Source organism: Mustelus asterias, chromosome 9, assembly GCF_964213995.1.
Source record: "Mustelus asterias chromosome 9, sMusAst1.hap1.1, whole genome shotgun sequence".
Lineage (NCBI taxonomy): Eukaryota > Metazoa > Chordata > Chondrichthyes > Carcharhiniformes > Triakidae > Mustelus > Mustelus asterias.
In genome coordinates, this window is record NC_135809.1 from 99,082,255 (window position 1) to 99,097,599 (window position 15,345).

Here is a 15,345-nt window from a genome sequence, read left to right on the forward strand (position 1 = left end):
TGGGATTTTATAGACACAACAGGGCTGATATTGTGATGAGTCACCAGCAGTGTTACTGCCTTTTGAATAGCAGAACCCTGCAATTTTGGATGAAGAGTAAGTCTGAGTATGACTGAAGCAAATGAGAACATAAATGTGTCCCTGTGCAACTGGTTCCTCTGCTTGTACTGTGTGGATCAGGCTAATTAAAGATACGTGGTAGAAATGTGACTCGGGCAGTTGTGCAAAATGGTAGTATCGGATCGGGCTACCTGTTTTTACATATGCAACACAGAACATGTCCATTTGGTCAAACTAGTCAAGGTCAGGTTTTATAATCAACATGCGTTTCACCCTATTCCATCTCCCTCATTTTATGCTTTCCAAGTATCTTTCTATCTCTTTGTCACTCATGTATGGCTTCCTTTTGAAAGCACCTCAGCTATTTGCTTCAACCAATTCCTGTACTAACAATTCCACATTCTAACTACTCTTCAAGGAAAAAAATTCTTGTTAGAACCTGGAATCTCCACAGTGAAGAAGGAGGCCATTCATCCCATCGAGCCTGCACTGACAATAATCCCACCCAGGCCCTATCGCAGTAACCTCATGCATTTATCCCACTAATTCCGCTGACACTAAGAGGCAATGTAGCATGGCCAATCAACCTAACCCGCACTTCTATCCCTATTGAATTTATTAATTGCTAGCTTTGTTATGAGCAAGATGGGAGGAGTGTGTAAATGATCTCGCTCCATTACTCCACAGGTCCTACCATTTGTTTAAAAGTTTAAAATTAAATTTAATTATTATAAAACAATACTTTCTTAAAACAAGTCCCAAGAACTGGTACACTCAGAATTGTACTCTGCAAGTATAACTATCTCTTCTTTTTTAAAAGTGCTCCAGCACACACACACAAAAATAAATAAAGGACAAACAGATAGTGGGGGGGTCAACCTTACCAAAAAATTCTAAGTTCAGGATGGGCAGGAAAACGGAAGAGTTTCAGATCCACTTTTTGGGTGAGTTCAAAGCTGCTATCTTACACACTCAGTGCATGGAAATCAGCAGAAACGGTTCCTCGCCTGTAGGGCTTAAATCACCTGAACGCTGGCTGAAAGCGACAGTGGGCGATCACCAGCCCAAGCCCTCCCTCCCCCATGATCGGCTGCTCGACCCCCGCACATGGCCAGCCCCGATCGACCCCTTCCCTACTCTGCAATGCAGAGCGGCAGCAAGTCACTCTTCCCACCCCATACCGATCGCAACTGCAGAATGCCCCCCCCCCCCCCCAATCGGCCTCTCGGGAGGCCCCGCCCCCAGTAGGAATCGAACCCAGGTCCCTAACACTGTGAGGCAGTCGTGCTAACCACTGTGCCCCAGTCCGCCCTGCAGTTAGTAGCCTTTACAGGGATCATAACACTTTCCAAAGGCATTTACCTGCCCTGACTCACATTTCCTAGCAGAACTATGCACACAGTTGCAAGAAGATTAGCCAGCCAGTTCCAAGTCAGGAATGGCTGCTGTGACTCTAAAGGCTAAGGTTCCATTGAATTTTACTTGACAGGCTAATTTTAAGAAGTTCTGGCTACATCTTCCAATCTTCAATGGCACTTCATGTCACTAACACATCATGGAGTAAGGATTCATTTTGTTCTTGGTAGGGAACCTTCCCTACTGTGGTGTAATATTAGGAATTACAGCGGACAATTGCCTGACCATTTAAAGTCATGTTTGGGAAAATCGTGTTCAGCACCAAACAGCATTTCCAATATTCACTCTTGATAGATGGGGCTCCCTACCGGAAGCGTGAAATTAGAAATTACCTTTTCTTTGCCAGGGCCATTGATTCCATTAACTTTACTTTTGAAAGGAACTAGTAACAAGAGTGAGCCTTCCACTTGTATATGTGGTAGGATTCCCATAAGTGCAGTGCAAAATTGACTGCATTAATATGGTCTTGCTTTCCCCTATCACCTACCCGACATCATTTAAATCAAGAAAAGGCTACCAGTCCATGAAATTACAGCAGGTCTGTGACCATTGACATAGAAATATGCAAGTCAATGCCCACTCTGCTGATAGATGCAATGATTCCTACATTCTGCAGCAATCATAGAATCCCTGCAGAGCAGAAGAGGCTATTTGGCCCATTGAGTCTGCAGCAACTCTCTAACAGAGTATCTACCCAGGCCCTCTCTCCCTGTACCACCCCTGAAACCCCACACATTTACCATGGCTAATCCATCTAATTTACAAATCTTGGGGCAATTTAGTATGGTCAATGCACTTAACCTGCACATCTTTGGACTGTGGGAGGAAACCAGAGCTCCCGGAGAAAACTCACGCAGGCAGAGGTAGAATCTGTAAACTCCACACAGTCACCCAAGGCCGGAATTGAACCCGAGTCCCTGGAGCTGTGAGGCAGCAGTGCTAACCACTGTGCCACCACGCCAATGTGACAATGCTATGTGAAGGGCCAAGATGTCAGTAAAATGGCTGTTGAAGAGATCATGCATTTGTACTGCATACATAGCTTGTGACAATGCTGCGCTACCCAAGCATGAGACCTGGGGTAATTAAGGTACAATGCAATCCAAATCCCACCGGGACCTGATTGGAACATAATTCCGGCACCCTCAACTAACAATTCTAATTCTTGGAAAACAGGGGTGGGTAGAAATGAGTACTACAGTACATGTCCACACAAAGGTGTTCAAAATTGTCGTAGTCTGTTGCGTCAAGCGTGCATGGGATATGGGTCACAGCTAATGTGGGTGGCCTTGAGGTCTGCTGCCTGTGCTGTTTTAAAGTTCTTACAGGGCTGTGTCAGTCTAATATCTGTGGCAGGGGATGCCTGGGGTAGGGGGGTGGGAGTGGGGTGTGATGAGAGGCAGGCCAAATGGACTGAGTGGATGAGACCCCGAAAGAGAAAGCAAAATGGTGCCCAGCGTGGGTTGGGGAAGGGACTGGTAATAAAACTCTACAGTGGCTGCTCAGGAACCTTAAACGTTGAGGCATGATAGCAAGAGATTTTGGGATGATGCGGCCTGAGTTAGAGGGGTGCCTAAAAGCTTTGCCCATCCCTGAAGCAGAAAACAAATGTGCCTTCTATCATTCCTGAGACTGATGCTCATCAAATGAATTGGCCATCAAGAGTTAACCCTTAACAATGACAGTTTCAAACCCAAGGAATGGGATGAATACACAGGGTTCAAGGCTCAAAACCTGTGCAGTGTAAACTGGATATTGAGGCCTGAACTTACCCTGAAATGGAGTAAGACTCCCTCCTTTGGTGACACAGTGGTTAGCACTGCTGCCTCACAGCACCAGGGGACCCGGTTCAATACCCGGCTTGGGTCACTGGAGTCCGTGTGGAGTCTGCACGTTCTTCCTGTGTCTGCGTGGGTTTCCTCCGGGTGCTCCAGTTTCCTCCCTCAGCTCAAAGATGTGCTGGTTAGGCGCATTGGCCATGTTAAATTCTCCCTCAGAGTACCCGAACTGTGGACACTAGGGGATTTTCACAGTAACTTCATCGCAGTGTTAATGTAAGCCTACTTATGACTAATAAATAAACTTTTAAAACTTTAACCTTCTTTGTGCTTCAGTCCAGTGCTGAGCGGGATCCTGACTCCAGATTCAAGTTGCATTTATGCTGTGACTCCAGGGTTGATGTGGAATAGAATTGATTGGTTTTAAGGCTATGGGACTTACCTAGGTTTGTCTGTGGGGCACTTTTACTCCTTCTAGGAAACCAAACAAATAAAAAATGTCACTGACTTTCTCAGTCTCTTACTCTTACTGATCCTTCTTACTGCCAGGCTGGCTTGGATCAAAAGTCAGACCCTGTTGACATCATCAGAGTAAGAGTTTTAACAACACCAAGTTAAAGTCCGACAGGTTTATTTGGTAGCAAATGCCACCAGGAGAGATCCCGGTGGCATTTGCTACCAAATAAACCTGTTGGACTTTAACATGGTGTTGGTAAAACTCTTGCTGTGTTTACCCCAGTCCAACGCCGGCATCTCCACATCATGACATCATCAGAGCCCTAGCTGCATATTTAAAGAGGACCTTCTGCTGTTGTCTGGTAGCCAGTCCTCTCAACTACTCAAAATAACAGCTTCAAACGCAACCTGTGAAAATACAGCGTGATTGGTGCGGCCAAGTTGCTATGACCATTTTAACTGTTACAATCGGCCTCAGTATCGTAATCTGATATCAGCCAAGTACAATTTTAGATTTCAATGCGGGTCTGGAGGGGAAGACTGAAAACAGCTGCTGCTTTGCCAAGAAGAGGAACAGACTGCTTCTCTGTTCACCGCCAAGCAGAACGCTGGTGAGGAGAGATTCCCTGTTTGAAGAGATGAGACATTCAGAGATTTAAAAACTAAGGAACCTCCAGAGGATGCCTTGCTCCTGGAAGTCAGTTTGATGATTCGCAGACGATTGACTGAAGGAACTTCAAAAGGATCTTGAAAGACCATAAGACATAGGAGAGGAATTAGGCCATTCAGCCCCTTGAGTCTGCTCCGCCATTCAATCATGGCTGATATTTTTCTCATCCCCATTCTCCTTCCTTTTCCCCATAACCCCTGATCCCCTTATTAATCAAGAACTTATCTATCTCTGTCTTAAAAGACACTCAATGACGTGGCCTCCACAGCCTACTGCGGCAAAGAGTTCCACAGAGGCCATTCGGCCCATCGAGTCTGCACCGACCACAATGCCACCCAGGCCCTATCCCCATAACCCTATGCATTTACCCTAGTTAGTCCCCTGGCACTAAGGGGCAATTTAGCATGGCCAATCCACCCAACCCACACATCTTTGGAGTGTAGGAGGAAACTGGAGCACCTGGAAGAAACCCACACAGACACAGGGAGAGTATGCAAACTCCACCCAGACAGTGGCCCAATTCAGGAATTGAACCCGGCTCCCTGGCACTGTGAGGCAGCAGTGCCAACCGCTGTGCCGCCCATTAGGCAGAAAGTTAAAAAGCAGGAGTGAAGGGTAGTAATCTCTGGATTACACCCAGTGCCACATGTAAGTGAGAGTAGGAATGGGAGGATAGAGCAGATGAATGTGTGGCTGAGGAGCTGATGCAGGAAGCAGGGATTCAGATTTCAGGAGCATTGGGAATTCCTCTGGGGCAGAGGGGACTTGTACAATAGGGACAGGTTGCACCTGAATGAGAGGGGGACCAATATACTGGCAGGGAGATATGCTAAAGCTACTCGGGAGCATTTAAACTAGTCTGGCAAGGGGATAGGGCCCTAAAGAGTAGCGAGACAAAAGGGGACATTGAGGCTAACACAGAACTTAAAGAGAGCAAGTTAAATAGACAAGCCAGGCATGAGCACTGTAGGGAACGAGGGGAGACTGATCAATTAAACTCCACTTATTTCAATGCAAGAGACCTGACAGTTTAGGCAAATGAACTCAGGGCATGGGTGGGTACATGGGACTGGGATATATAGCTCATGGCTGAGGGAGGGACAGGACTGGCAACTCAATGTTCTAGGGTACAGAAAAAGAGAAAGGGAGGCAAGAGAGGAGGGGGAGATGCATTTTTGATTAGATGTATTTTTGAAAACATCACAGCAGTACTTAGAGAGGATATTCCTGAGGGACAGTCCAGTGAGGCTATATGGGTGGAACTGAGAAATAAGAAGGGGGTGATCACTTTAATGGGACTGTATTATAGACGCCCCAGTAGTTAATGGGAAATTGAAGAGCAAATATGTAGAGAGATCGCAGATAGCTGCAAGAATAATAGGGGTGTAATCGTGGGCGTTTTAATTTTCAAACCATAGACTCGGACTGCCATAGTGTTAAGGGCTTGGATGGGGAGGTATTTAAGTGTGTTGAGGAAAAATTTCTCAATCAATATGTAGGTGGCCTTACTAGAGAAGGGACAAAACTCAACCTTCTCTTGGGAAATAAGGCAGCTGACTGATTAGTGGGGGAGCACTTTGGGACCAGTGACCATAATTCTATTAGTTTTAAAGTAGTTATGGAAAAGGATAGGTCTGGTCCGGAAGTTAAAGTTCTAAATTACGGCAAGGCCAATTATGATGGTATTAGAGAAGAACTTTCAAAAGGTGATTGGGGGAAGCTGTTCAAAGGTAAAGGAACATCTGACAAGTGGGAGGCTTTCGAAAGCGAGATAACGAGAGTTCAGGGCCAACATATTCCTGTTAGTATGAAGGGCAAGGCTGGCAAGAATAGGGAACACTGGATGACGAGAGATATTGAGACTCTGGTCAATAAAAAGTAAGCATATGTCAGGTATAGGCAGCTGGGGTCAAGTGATTCCCTTGAGGAGTATAGGGGGTGTAGGTATATACGTAAAACGGAAACCAGGAGGGCAAAAAGGGGAATTGAGATAGCTTTGGTAGATAAGTTAAAGGAGAATCCAAAGAGATTCTAAAAGTACATTAAGGGCAAAAGAGTAACTAGGGAGAGAATAGGGTCCCATAAAGGTCAACAAGGTATTCCATGTGTGGTGCCACAGGAGATAGGTGAGATCCGAAACGAATATTTCTCATCAGTAGTTCTCATGGAGAAAGACATGAAGCTAGGGAACATAGGGAATAGTGATGTCTTGAACATTACAGAGGAGGAGGTGCTGGAAGTCTTATAAAGCATAAAGGTAGACAAATCCTGCGGACCTGATCAAGTGTATCCCAGGACATTATGGGAAGCTAGGGAAGAAATTGCGGGGCCCCTAGCGGAGATTTTTGTAACATCGACAGCCATGGGTGAGGTGCCGGAAAGTTGGAGGGAAGCAAATGTTGTGCTGTTATTTAAGAAAGGTGCAGGGAAAGCCAGGGAACTACAGGGCGGTGAACCTAACGTCAGTGGTGGGTAAGTTTTTGGAAGGGATCCTAAGAGACAGGATCTACATTAATTTGGAAAAGCAGGGACTGATTAGGGATTGTCAGCATGGCTTTGTGCGTGGGAAATCGTGCCTGACAAATTTGATAGAGATTTTTGAAGAAGCGACCAAGAAAATAGAGAGGGCAGCGCAGTAGACGTTGTCTACATGGACTTTAGCAAGGGAGTGAGGAAGCAAGAGGTATCTGTTTCATTGACAAGGTGAATCTGATGTGGGGATGGTGAGAAATGGGGGAGGGGAACCCCTTGGGGGGAAGGGAGGTGAGGGGAAACAACTGATCTTGTTACCTCTATCTTAGCAGCCCCTAATTGGCGACACTGTTCTTCGAACAACAGCTTTAATGTTCATCCACCTATCGAAAGGGGTTTCTGAATTCCCTTTTAAAATTTCCCATCAATTGATTCTCAGACTCTCTCTTTGCCCTTCATTTCCTTTTTCACTTGCCTCTGTATTTCTTTGAACTCAGACTGATTCTCCTTTGCAGACTGGCATAACCGGCGGGAAAAATAGGGTGGAAGCCACTGGCCCCACGGACAGCTTCCTCCGCCATCACCACGGAGCCCCCACCCCATGGACATGGAACCACCCATCCCTGCTGTGGAACACCCACCCACCCCACATAGAACACTCTCCCAACACTGCCCCTGGCACTGTCTGGACATGACCCTCTCCCCCCTCCTCACCAGCATGCCTGCTTGCCAGGTTCACGTCTTGGTAGACCTATTACGATTCCCATCAACATGCCCTCATGCTGATGTGAATGGACAATTTAGTGGGGAGAGGGGACTCTCAGGCCTGAAGGCTAATAATATTTAAATATATTCAAATGGGGATGCCTATGTTCAATGTTGAGATACCCATTACATCATTGGCGGGAGGTGGGGACAATCATAGCAGGAAATCCTGCTGGCATTAAACCCAATTCAGGCTTCTTGCAGGACTCTCCACCCCCACCACTGAGCCTGCCCCCAAAAATGGGAGTGCAAAATCCCCCCACAATATCTGTCATATAACCTCTCTCTTAGCAACAATCACCAAAAGTTCAATCCTGAATTATAAGCCACTTTTTCACAATTTAGCATGGAAATGCAAAGAGTGCTGGTGATTATAGGGTAGTTGTAGTGTGGACACCAGGGCAGGATGTGAGGTTAGTCTCCACTGGGAACGCCAGGAAGGAAGCAGTAAAAGAGGAAAACAAGACCATTGGAGATAATTTCTTAAAAACTAAGCAAGAAGTGTCACATTGACCCAACGGACAAGGCCGTGAATGACGAAGGATCATCCAGACTTGAAACATTAGCTCTGTTCTTATTTCAAGAAGAAATTCAATATAGCTCTTGGGGCTAAAGGGATCAAGGGATATGAGGGCATCAGGATACTGAATTTGATGATCAGCCGTAATCACAATGAATAGCGGAGCAGGATCGAAGAGCTGAATAGCCTACTCCTGCTTGTAGTTTCTCTGTTTCTCTATTTCTCTCTCCACAGCTGCTGTCAGACCTGCTGAGATTTTCCAGCATTTTCTGTTTTTGCAACGGTGGCCTTGATTGAGATGACAGTAGTTGAGAAGGAAGACTGAAGAGTAGTTATGGGTTGGGGTAGCATTAGTGGGAGTAAGGTCATTGAAAGGAGAGAGACAATCAGAGGGAAAGCTGAGTAAGGGGAAGGGAAGGACAGACGAGTAAAAGGCCTGAGGTGGAAAATTGTAGGTAGACTAATTTGGAGCTGTAGTCAAAATGCGCAATGAATCACATAGGCAGGGACGAAGGGATGGATTGCTGTACATTGTCTTTCACTTGCTGGATGCCTTCTCTAAAGCAATTGGTTGAAATTAGGAACTCAGTATTCACTCCCGACTACAAACACACCGTGCAGCGCCATTGGACTAGCTTTTATTTCTCTTTCTTCAATGGAAATTTTGCTTTGAGCTGAAGAATTGCATAAAATAACCAATGGATCCTAACTTTAGAAAGCTCAGTTCCAATTTTAACACATCAGGTTGTGGCCTAATGTTCCATAGAACAAAAATTGCCAGTGTCAACAGTGAACTATACTGAAGGGATAATAATATTGTACAACACCATTAATCTACTGTGCAGGATTGCTTTATTTGGCGCGTTTCTTTATAGTGTTGTAACAAGGTTGAAGTCTCATTGATCACTTCTACACATCACATAAACTTCAAAGAATTTTTCCACAGAATACATTAATAGAACATTCATATCGTTCCAGCTACTCATTTAGTTAAAAATACCAAAGTGACATTGTCTTAATGGTTGATAGACTCTCTTGTTTAACCTGTTGCCTAATTAACCTCAAGTTATTATGCCTATATTTAAATATATTTGCATCATAATCAGTTTCACATTAATGTTGATGCATAAATTAAATTACAAATTCGACTGGCTTTTCTTTTAGAACTTGCTATGAAATGGTGAATGCATTTTAAAATCATTCTTTTTAACCAATATTTCCTTTTTGACTGAGATGCATTTTACAAACTGCAAATAATAGGGCTAGAATATAGATAGGTTAATGTGGCATTGTGCGTCGGGGACATTGTGCATTACTGTTCTCTTTCGTCAAGATGAGCAACATGCAGAAACAGATTACAGTAATAAAATCATCACCAACATAAGAAGCTCGTAGGATGCAGAATAACAAATAAAATGATGAGTTTACAGGGCTCAGATGTTTGCAAAGGGTTGCAGTTTGCCCTTGTGATTTACCTCTCAAGATTTCAGTCTTACAGCTCATTGTTATTCTAAATTAATTTCTTCCAGTGGTGTACAAGTAATCTTATGTCCACTAAACTGTGCAGACCTTTCCAAACAACTTGATATAAAGATGAAAAAAAAGGAGAAGAACGATATTGACTTGATGGATCATCATTCAATAACATGTAGGCATCCAGCTCTTTCCAGGCTCCTTTGATGTGCATTAAGGTGACAATGACTTTCATGATGCAGTTAACATTCTTCACTCACCTTCTGGTAATGGTACGAACTGGCTTCTGATGTTTGCTCTTTTTTTTATCATTGTCCTTGCCTCCCTTGTAACAGAGTGTTCCAACAATACAGCTCCCGAGGACTTTCATATCACGATTTAAACCAACCTATGCATTCTCTGACATGAAGGTCCAATTCAATGGAAAATGAGTTTGGGGTTTCCAGCATTCTATCAATAATAAGCTCCTTTCATTCTCAGAGTGACATTTGTCTTTTCCTTGCTGTTTGTGTTGGCTTCAATAATCAGTCAAATTGTACCAGCCTTAATATACGCTGATTGTTCTGGTAATTGGCTATCACTTGTTAGACCTGAAAGATATTAATTCCACATCAGTCGCAATGGGCATGCCAGCTATGACATAATGATGAAACAAACTCCAGTACATAGTAAATAAGTCATACTGGAATGGCCTTGAGCTGCAATCTTATTTTAGACTTCAGATAAATTAATTGATTGACAATGCCAACCTAAAATTACTGTGGGGTAATCATTATTCTCCAAACTTCTGAATTGTAAGGCAGTCATCCTCCCAATTCTTCTATACAACTCAGAAACCTAAGACTACTACAGACGCCACCTCAAGGTCCTGGAGAGGTGCCATCAACTCTGTCTGAGACAGATTCTCTGCATCAGCTTGGAGGACAGGCGTACTAACATCAGCGTCCTTGAAAGAGACAAGAGCACCAGCATCAAGGCCATGATCATCCAAAACCAACTCTGCTGGGACGGTCATGTGCATCGGATGTCAGAGTCCCAACTGCCAAAGCAAATCTTCTTCTCCCAGCTCAAGGAAGGCACCAAACAAGAGAAGAATAAAGGAAGCACTTCATAGACACCCTGAAGGCTTACCTCAAGAAATGCAACATAGATGTCAACATCTGGGAGACCCTTGCTCAGACGAGACCTACTTGGAGGAACCTCCAACAAAAACAGAAACAACAGCTGTTTGAAGGGACCCAATTCTTCAAGAACACTTGACAGCAAGAGAAGGTGCAGAAAAGGAGCCTGAAAAATAGTAAAATCATAGTATCCCTACAGTGCAGAAGAAGGCCACTCGGCCCATCAAGTCTGCACTGACCACAATACCACCCAGGTCCTACTCCCATAACCACACATACTCACCCTGCTAATCCCCTGACACTAGGGTCAATTTAGCATGGTCAATCAACCTAACACGCACATCTTTGGACTGTGGGAGGAAACCGGAGCACCCAGAGGAAACCCACGCAGACACAGGAAGAATGTGCAAACTCCACATAGATAGTGACCCAAAGCCAGAATTGAACCCGGGCCCCTGGCACTGTGAGGCAGCAGAGCTAACCACTGTGCCATCGTGTCATCCTGTAAATGAATGCTAAAAATCTCGCGTCCAAGGACCAATTCCGCCTCCCAGAAACACATGCCAAGTGTGATAAGACAGTTCTGAATTGATCTGCATTTAGTGCTCTAATGTTGACGCTGGTGGGCACTAACCACCCATTTACCCATAAAAGAACAAATGCATTGTGCCTTGCTTAATGTTGGGACAGAAAGTGACTGAGATTGAACTGGATAAGTTTGGTTTGAATGGTTGAGCTTTACTGACATGTGAAGAAATCAACAATAGGGCAGCACGGTAGCACAGGGTAGCACAGGGTAGCACAGGTAGCACAGGGGCGGCACGGTAGCACAGTGGTTAGCACTGCTGCTTCACAGCTCCAGGGACCTGGGTTCGATTCCCGGCTTGGGTCACTGTCTGTGTGGAGTTTGCACATTCTCCTCGTGTCTGCGTGGGTTTCCTCCGGGTGCTCCGGTTTCCTCCCACAGTCCAAAGATGTGCGGGTTAGGTTGATTGGCCAAGCTAAAATTGCCCTTAGTGTCCTGGGATGCATAGGTTAGAGGGATTTGTGGGTAAATATGTAGGGATAGGGGGGTAGGGCCTGGGTGGGATTGTGGTCGGTGCAGACTCGATGGGCCGAATGGCCTCTTTCTGTGCTGTCGGGATTCTAAGAGTTCAGAGTTTTAAAATCAGAACTTTGGAAATAATTCAATACTTTCTACATGGTCAGTGTTACTAAATATTGGCTGCAACTTTCAGAAAAAAATGCTAACTTACAGCTGCCTATCATGTACAAATGACGCTGGTTTTGGATGCTGCAATAAACTCCATAAGGAAACTTTCCAAAGTTAAATTCAGCATCTCTGAGGAAATTTAACTAATTATCATATTTTTGATGCAAGTCTCAAGACAAATCCCCTTCCTGTTGTTAACGAATGTGCTCAGATGAAAGTCATATGATATCAAACGATTTCTCTCAATTTATAACTTGCATCAAATTTTAATAGCATCCCAATAGTAAAGAGTCGACATGTACACAGAACCTTGTCCTCATTGATGTGATCATTCTCAACAACTGTTGAACAGTTCTCTGGCAACAAATGTTCCATACAATGTATTTATATACAAGCAGCTTTAATGCTTTTCAGATTAACTGTGGTACCAATGCTTTAGGCTTACCATATTGAATGACTATGGCAGAAATCTAGTGCAGATATTATTTGTCGGAAGAACTTTCTGGCCTCCTTTGGTGTCAGTCGTCCTTTTTTCACAAGATAATCAAAGAGCTCTCCCCCAGAAACATGTTCTAGCACCAAGTACCTGCAAAAACCAAACAACACAAAACAAATCAAAAAGTGATGAGAAAAGATCTGATGAGTTAAAGAACTGTAACACCTTAAATTGGAGGAACATTCCATTCAAGAGGTTTGTACCTTTCTTGAAATGTTTTGACAAATTCTTTACCTGGTTTGCCAATCAACGTGTCATCGTGGCAAAACACAACACAATGCTCTGTAAATAGTGCAACTGATGCAGAAGCATCATGTAGTTATCCTCCCTACCACCGTGTCTAAGATAATGGTTCTTTATGACGTATTTGCTTACCACAAACACACACTCAATTTTGGTAAATGGTATGATACGCCACTAATTCAGCCAAGATCAAGTCTTTAACTAGGTCACAAGTACAAAGAACAGTACAGCACAGGAACAGGCCCTTCGGCCCTCCAATCCTGTGCTGATCATGATGCCTACCTAAACTAAAACCATATGCACTTATGGAGTCTGTATCCTTCCATTCCCATCCTATTCATGTATTCGTCTAGATGCCCCTTAAATGCCGCTATCGTACCTGCTCTCACCACCTCCCCGGGCAACGCGTTCCAGACATTCATCATCCTCTGTGTAAAAAACATACCTCGCACATCTTCTCTAAACTTTTCTCCATGCAACGTAAACCTATGTCCCCTAGTACTTGACTTTTCTATCCTAGGAAAGAGCATCTGACTATCTACTCCCTTGTGTCCTGAGGTATGTCTCTTTATTGTTAGCACAATATCTGGTTATTTAAAGAAAAAACTTCCCCACCAGAGTTTCAAAGGTTCATTTGGATCAGTTTTGTTTTACTCATTCGTGGGACATGGGCGTTGCTGGCTGGCCAGCATTTATTGTCCATCCCTAGTTGCCCGAGGGCAATTGAGAATCAACCACTTTGCTGTGGCTCTGGAGTCACATGTGGGCCAGTTGTGGGGCAGAAAGACAATGATAAAGTTGGAGGTCATCTCTATACATGTCTATTCCAAAGCACTGCTGGCTAACCTCCCATGTTCTACACTATGTAAATCTGAGGCCATCCAAAACTGCTGCCCATGTCCTACCTCACACCAAATCCTGTTCACCCATGACCTCTATGAAGATTAACCTACATTGGCAGGTTTAGTGGCATCTATGGAGAGAGAAACAGAGTTAATGGTGCGGAATTTTACGAGAATGATTCTAAGTGTCCAGCTAGCATGAAAATGAGAGAGTTCCTAATTTGTTTTTTGGGTGGGTTTTCACACCCAATCTTATGGACTTCAGACATTGATAAAATAGTCTAGGCCGTTTCCAACTGCGGCAGGCAGTAGGCTGGGCTAAATTCAGCAGCCAGCCTGTAGAGGGAGCCATTGTGCATGTGCAGACCTCTGATTCTGCACAGATGCAATTGCAACAGCACGAGTCTGACAGACAGAGAGAGAGCTGTCAGGCCTCTGCTGTTGCAGGCAGCCAGAACCAACCAATCCCCTACCCCCCCCTCCCCACCATGCCCACCCCCTCCCGCAGTCAAAAGGGCCCTCAGCCGAACACGAGCCCAACACCGCCACCCAGGCCCATTGCGACCACAGGCAGAGTGCGCAGCGGCCCCCTCTCACCCCGCTCTGATCACAGGCAGAATTCGCAGCGGCCTCCCCCTCCCTCCGCGATTGGGCCACCCCTTCAGGCCCTGCCTCCTATAAGCCCGATCTCCCATAGGCCCCACCCCTGGCCCTGCCCCATTCCCCCGCCACCCCCCCCCCCCCCCCCAGTGGCCCCAGCCTGGCACTGCCCCATTGGCCCCACCTCCTGCCTGGTGGGCAGTGGGCATTGCCATGGTGCCAGGCTGGCAGTGCCAAGGTGGCAAGGCCAGGCTGGCACTGCCCAAGGACCCTCCCCCATCCTCGGCCTCCCTGGGGGGCTTCAGTGGCCTCTGCTTCCACCGGCGAGGCCAACATGACTGTCCCCCGTTCCTTGGAAGCAGCTGTTTTCCTTGCTGGAGAGAACCTCTCCCGATGAGGCCATAAAGGCACGTGAGCCTGGACAATTCAACGCCGGGCTAGCTAAAAACATGGAAATGAAGATTTCAATAAATTTGAATAATGTATTCAGCCTCTTGCCCATTCCTGGCGTGAGGCAGACCGTGCCAGAAATCCGGCTCTCGTAAGATCGCGAGAGCCAGAAAATCGGGCGTGATCCTTGGGCACGCTCAGCCCATCGATAGCGGGGTGAGCCGTAAAATCCCGGCTGATGTTTCAAGTCTGTCTTAGAGAGCTGAAGCCAGGGAGGAACGTGATGGATAGTGTTTAAGAGGGGGGTGGAGTAGGTGGAGCAAAATATGTCAGGGTTAGGTGGGAGTTCTGTTATTGACACATTCTACTGCCTTACCTTTATGCCACTTGCAGCACCTTCTTTTTACTCTATAACACTATTTTTAACATCCATTTGTTTTGTGTCCATGGCATATTTGTCTAATCTCTCAAAGCTCCTTCCTATCCCTGACATACTTTGCTCCGCCTCTCTCAAACAGTATAAAATCCATCACATTTTTCCCTCTCCTTATCTCTGAAGGAGAGTTATAAGGACTCGAAACGTTGGGTGGAATTACGTGGCCTCGCTCGAACGAGTCCAGAAGATCCCACCTGAGGTCAACAGATATTTCCATTGTCCGCCCCTCGCCCACTCCGACTCCATTGCGGGCAGGGCAGTAGATTTCTGGTTAACTCTGTTTCTCTTGCCACAGATACTGCCAGACCTGCTGAGTTTTTCCCAGCATTTCCTGTTATTATTTCCCCCAGTATTTTGCTTTTAACCTAGATTGGCTCATGATAAAGCAAGGCCT

At 45.4% G+C, this 15,345-nt stretch overlaps 1 protein-coding gene across 1 annotated transcript in view; it reads right to left on the reverse strand.

The window, feature by feature from the left end:
- Positions 1-15,345, reverse strand: part of LOC144498863 (serine/threonine-protein kinase BRSK2-like) — a 638,052-nt gene that overhangs the window by 360,937 nt on the left and 261,770 nt on the right. Inside the window, 1 exon segment of the mRNA XM_078220644.1 lies at positions 12,390-12,530. Within this exon segment, the coding sequence (XP_078076770.1) occupies positions 12,390-12,530 (141 nt within the window).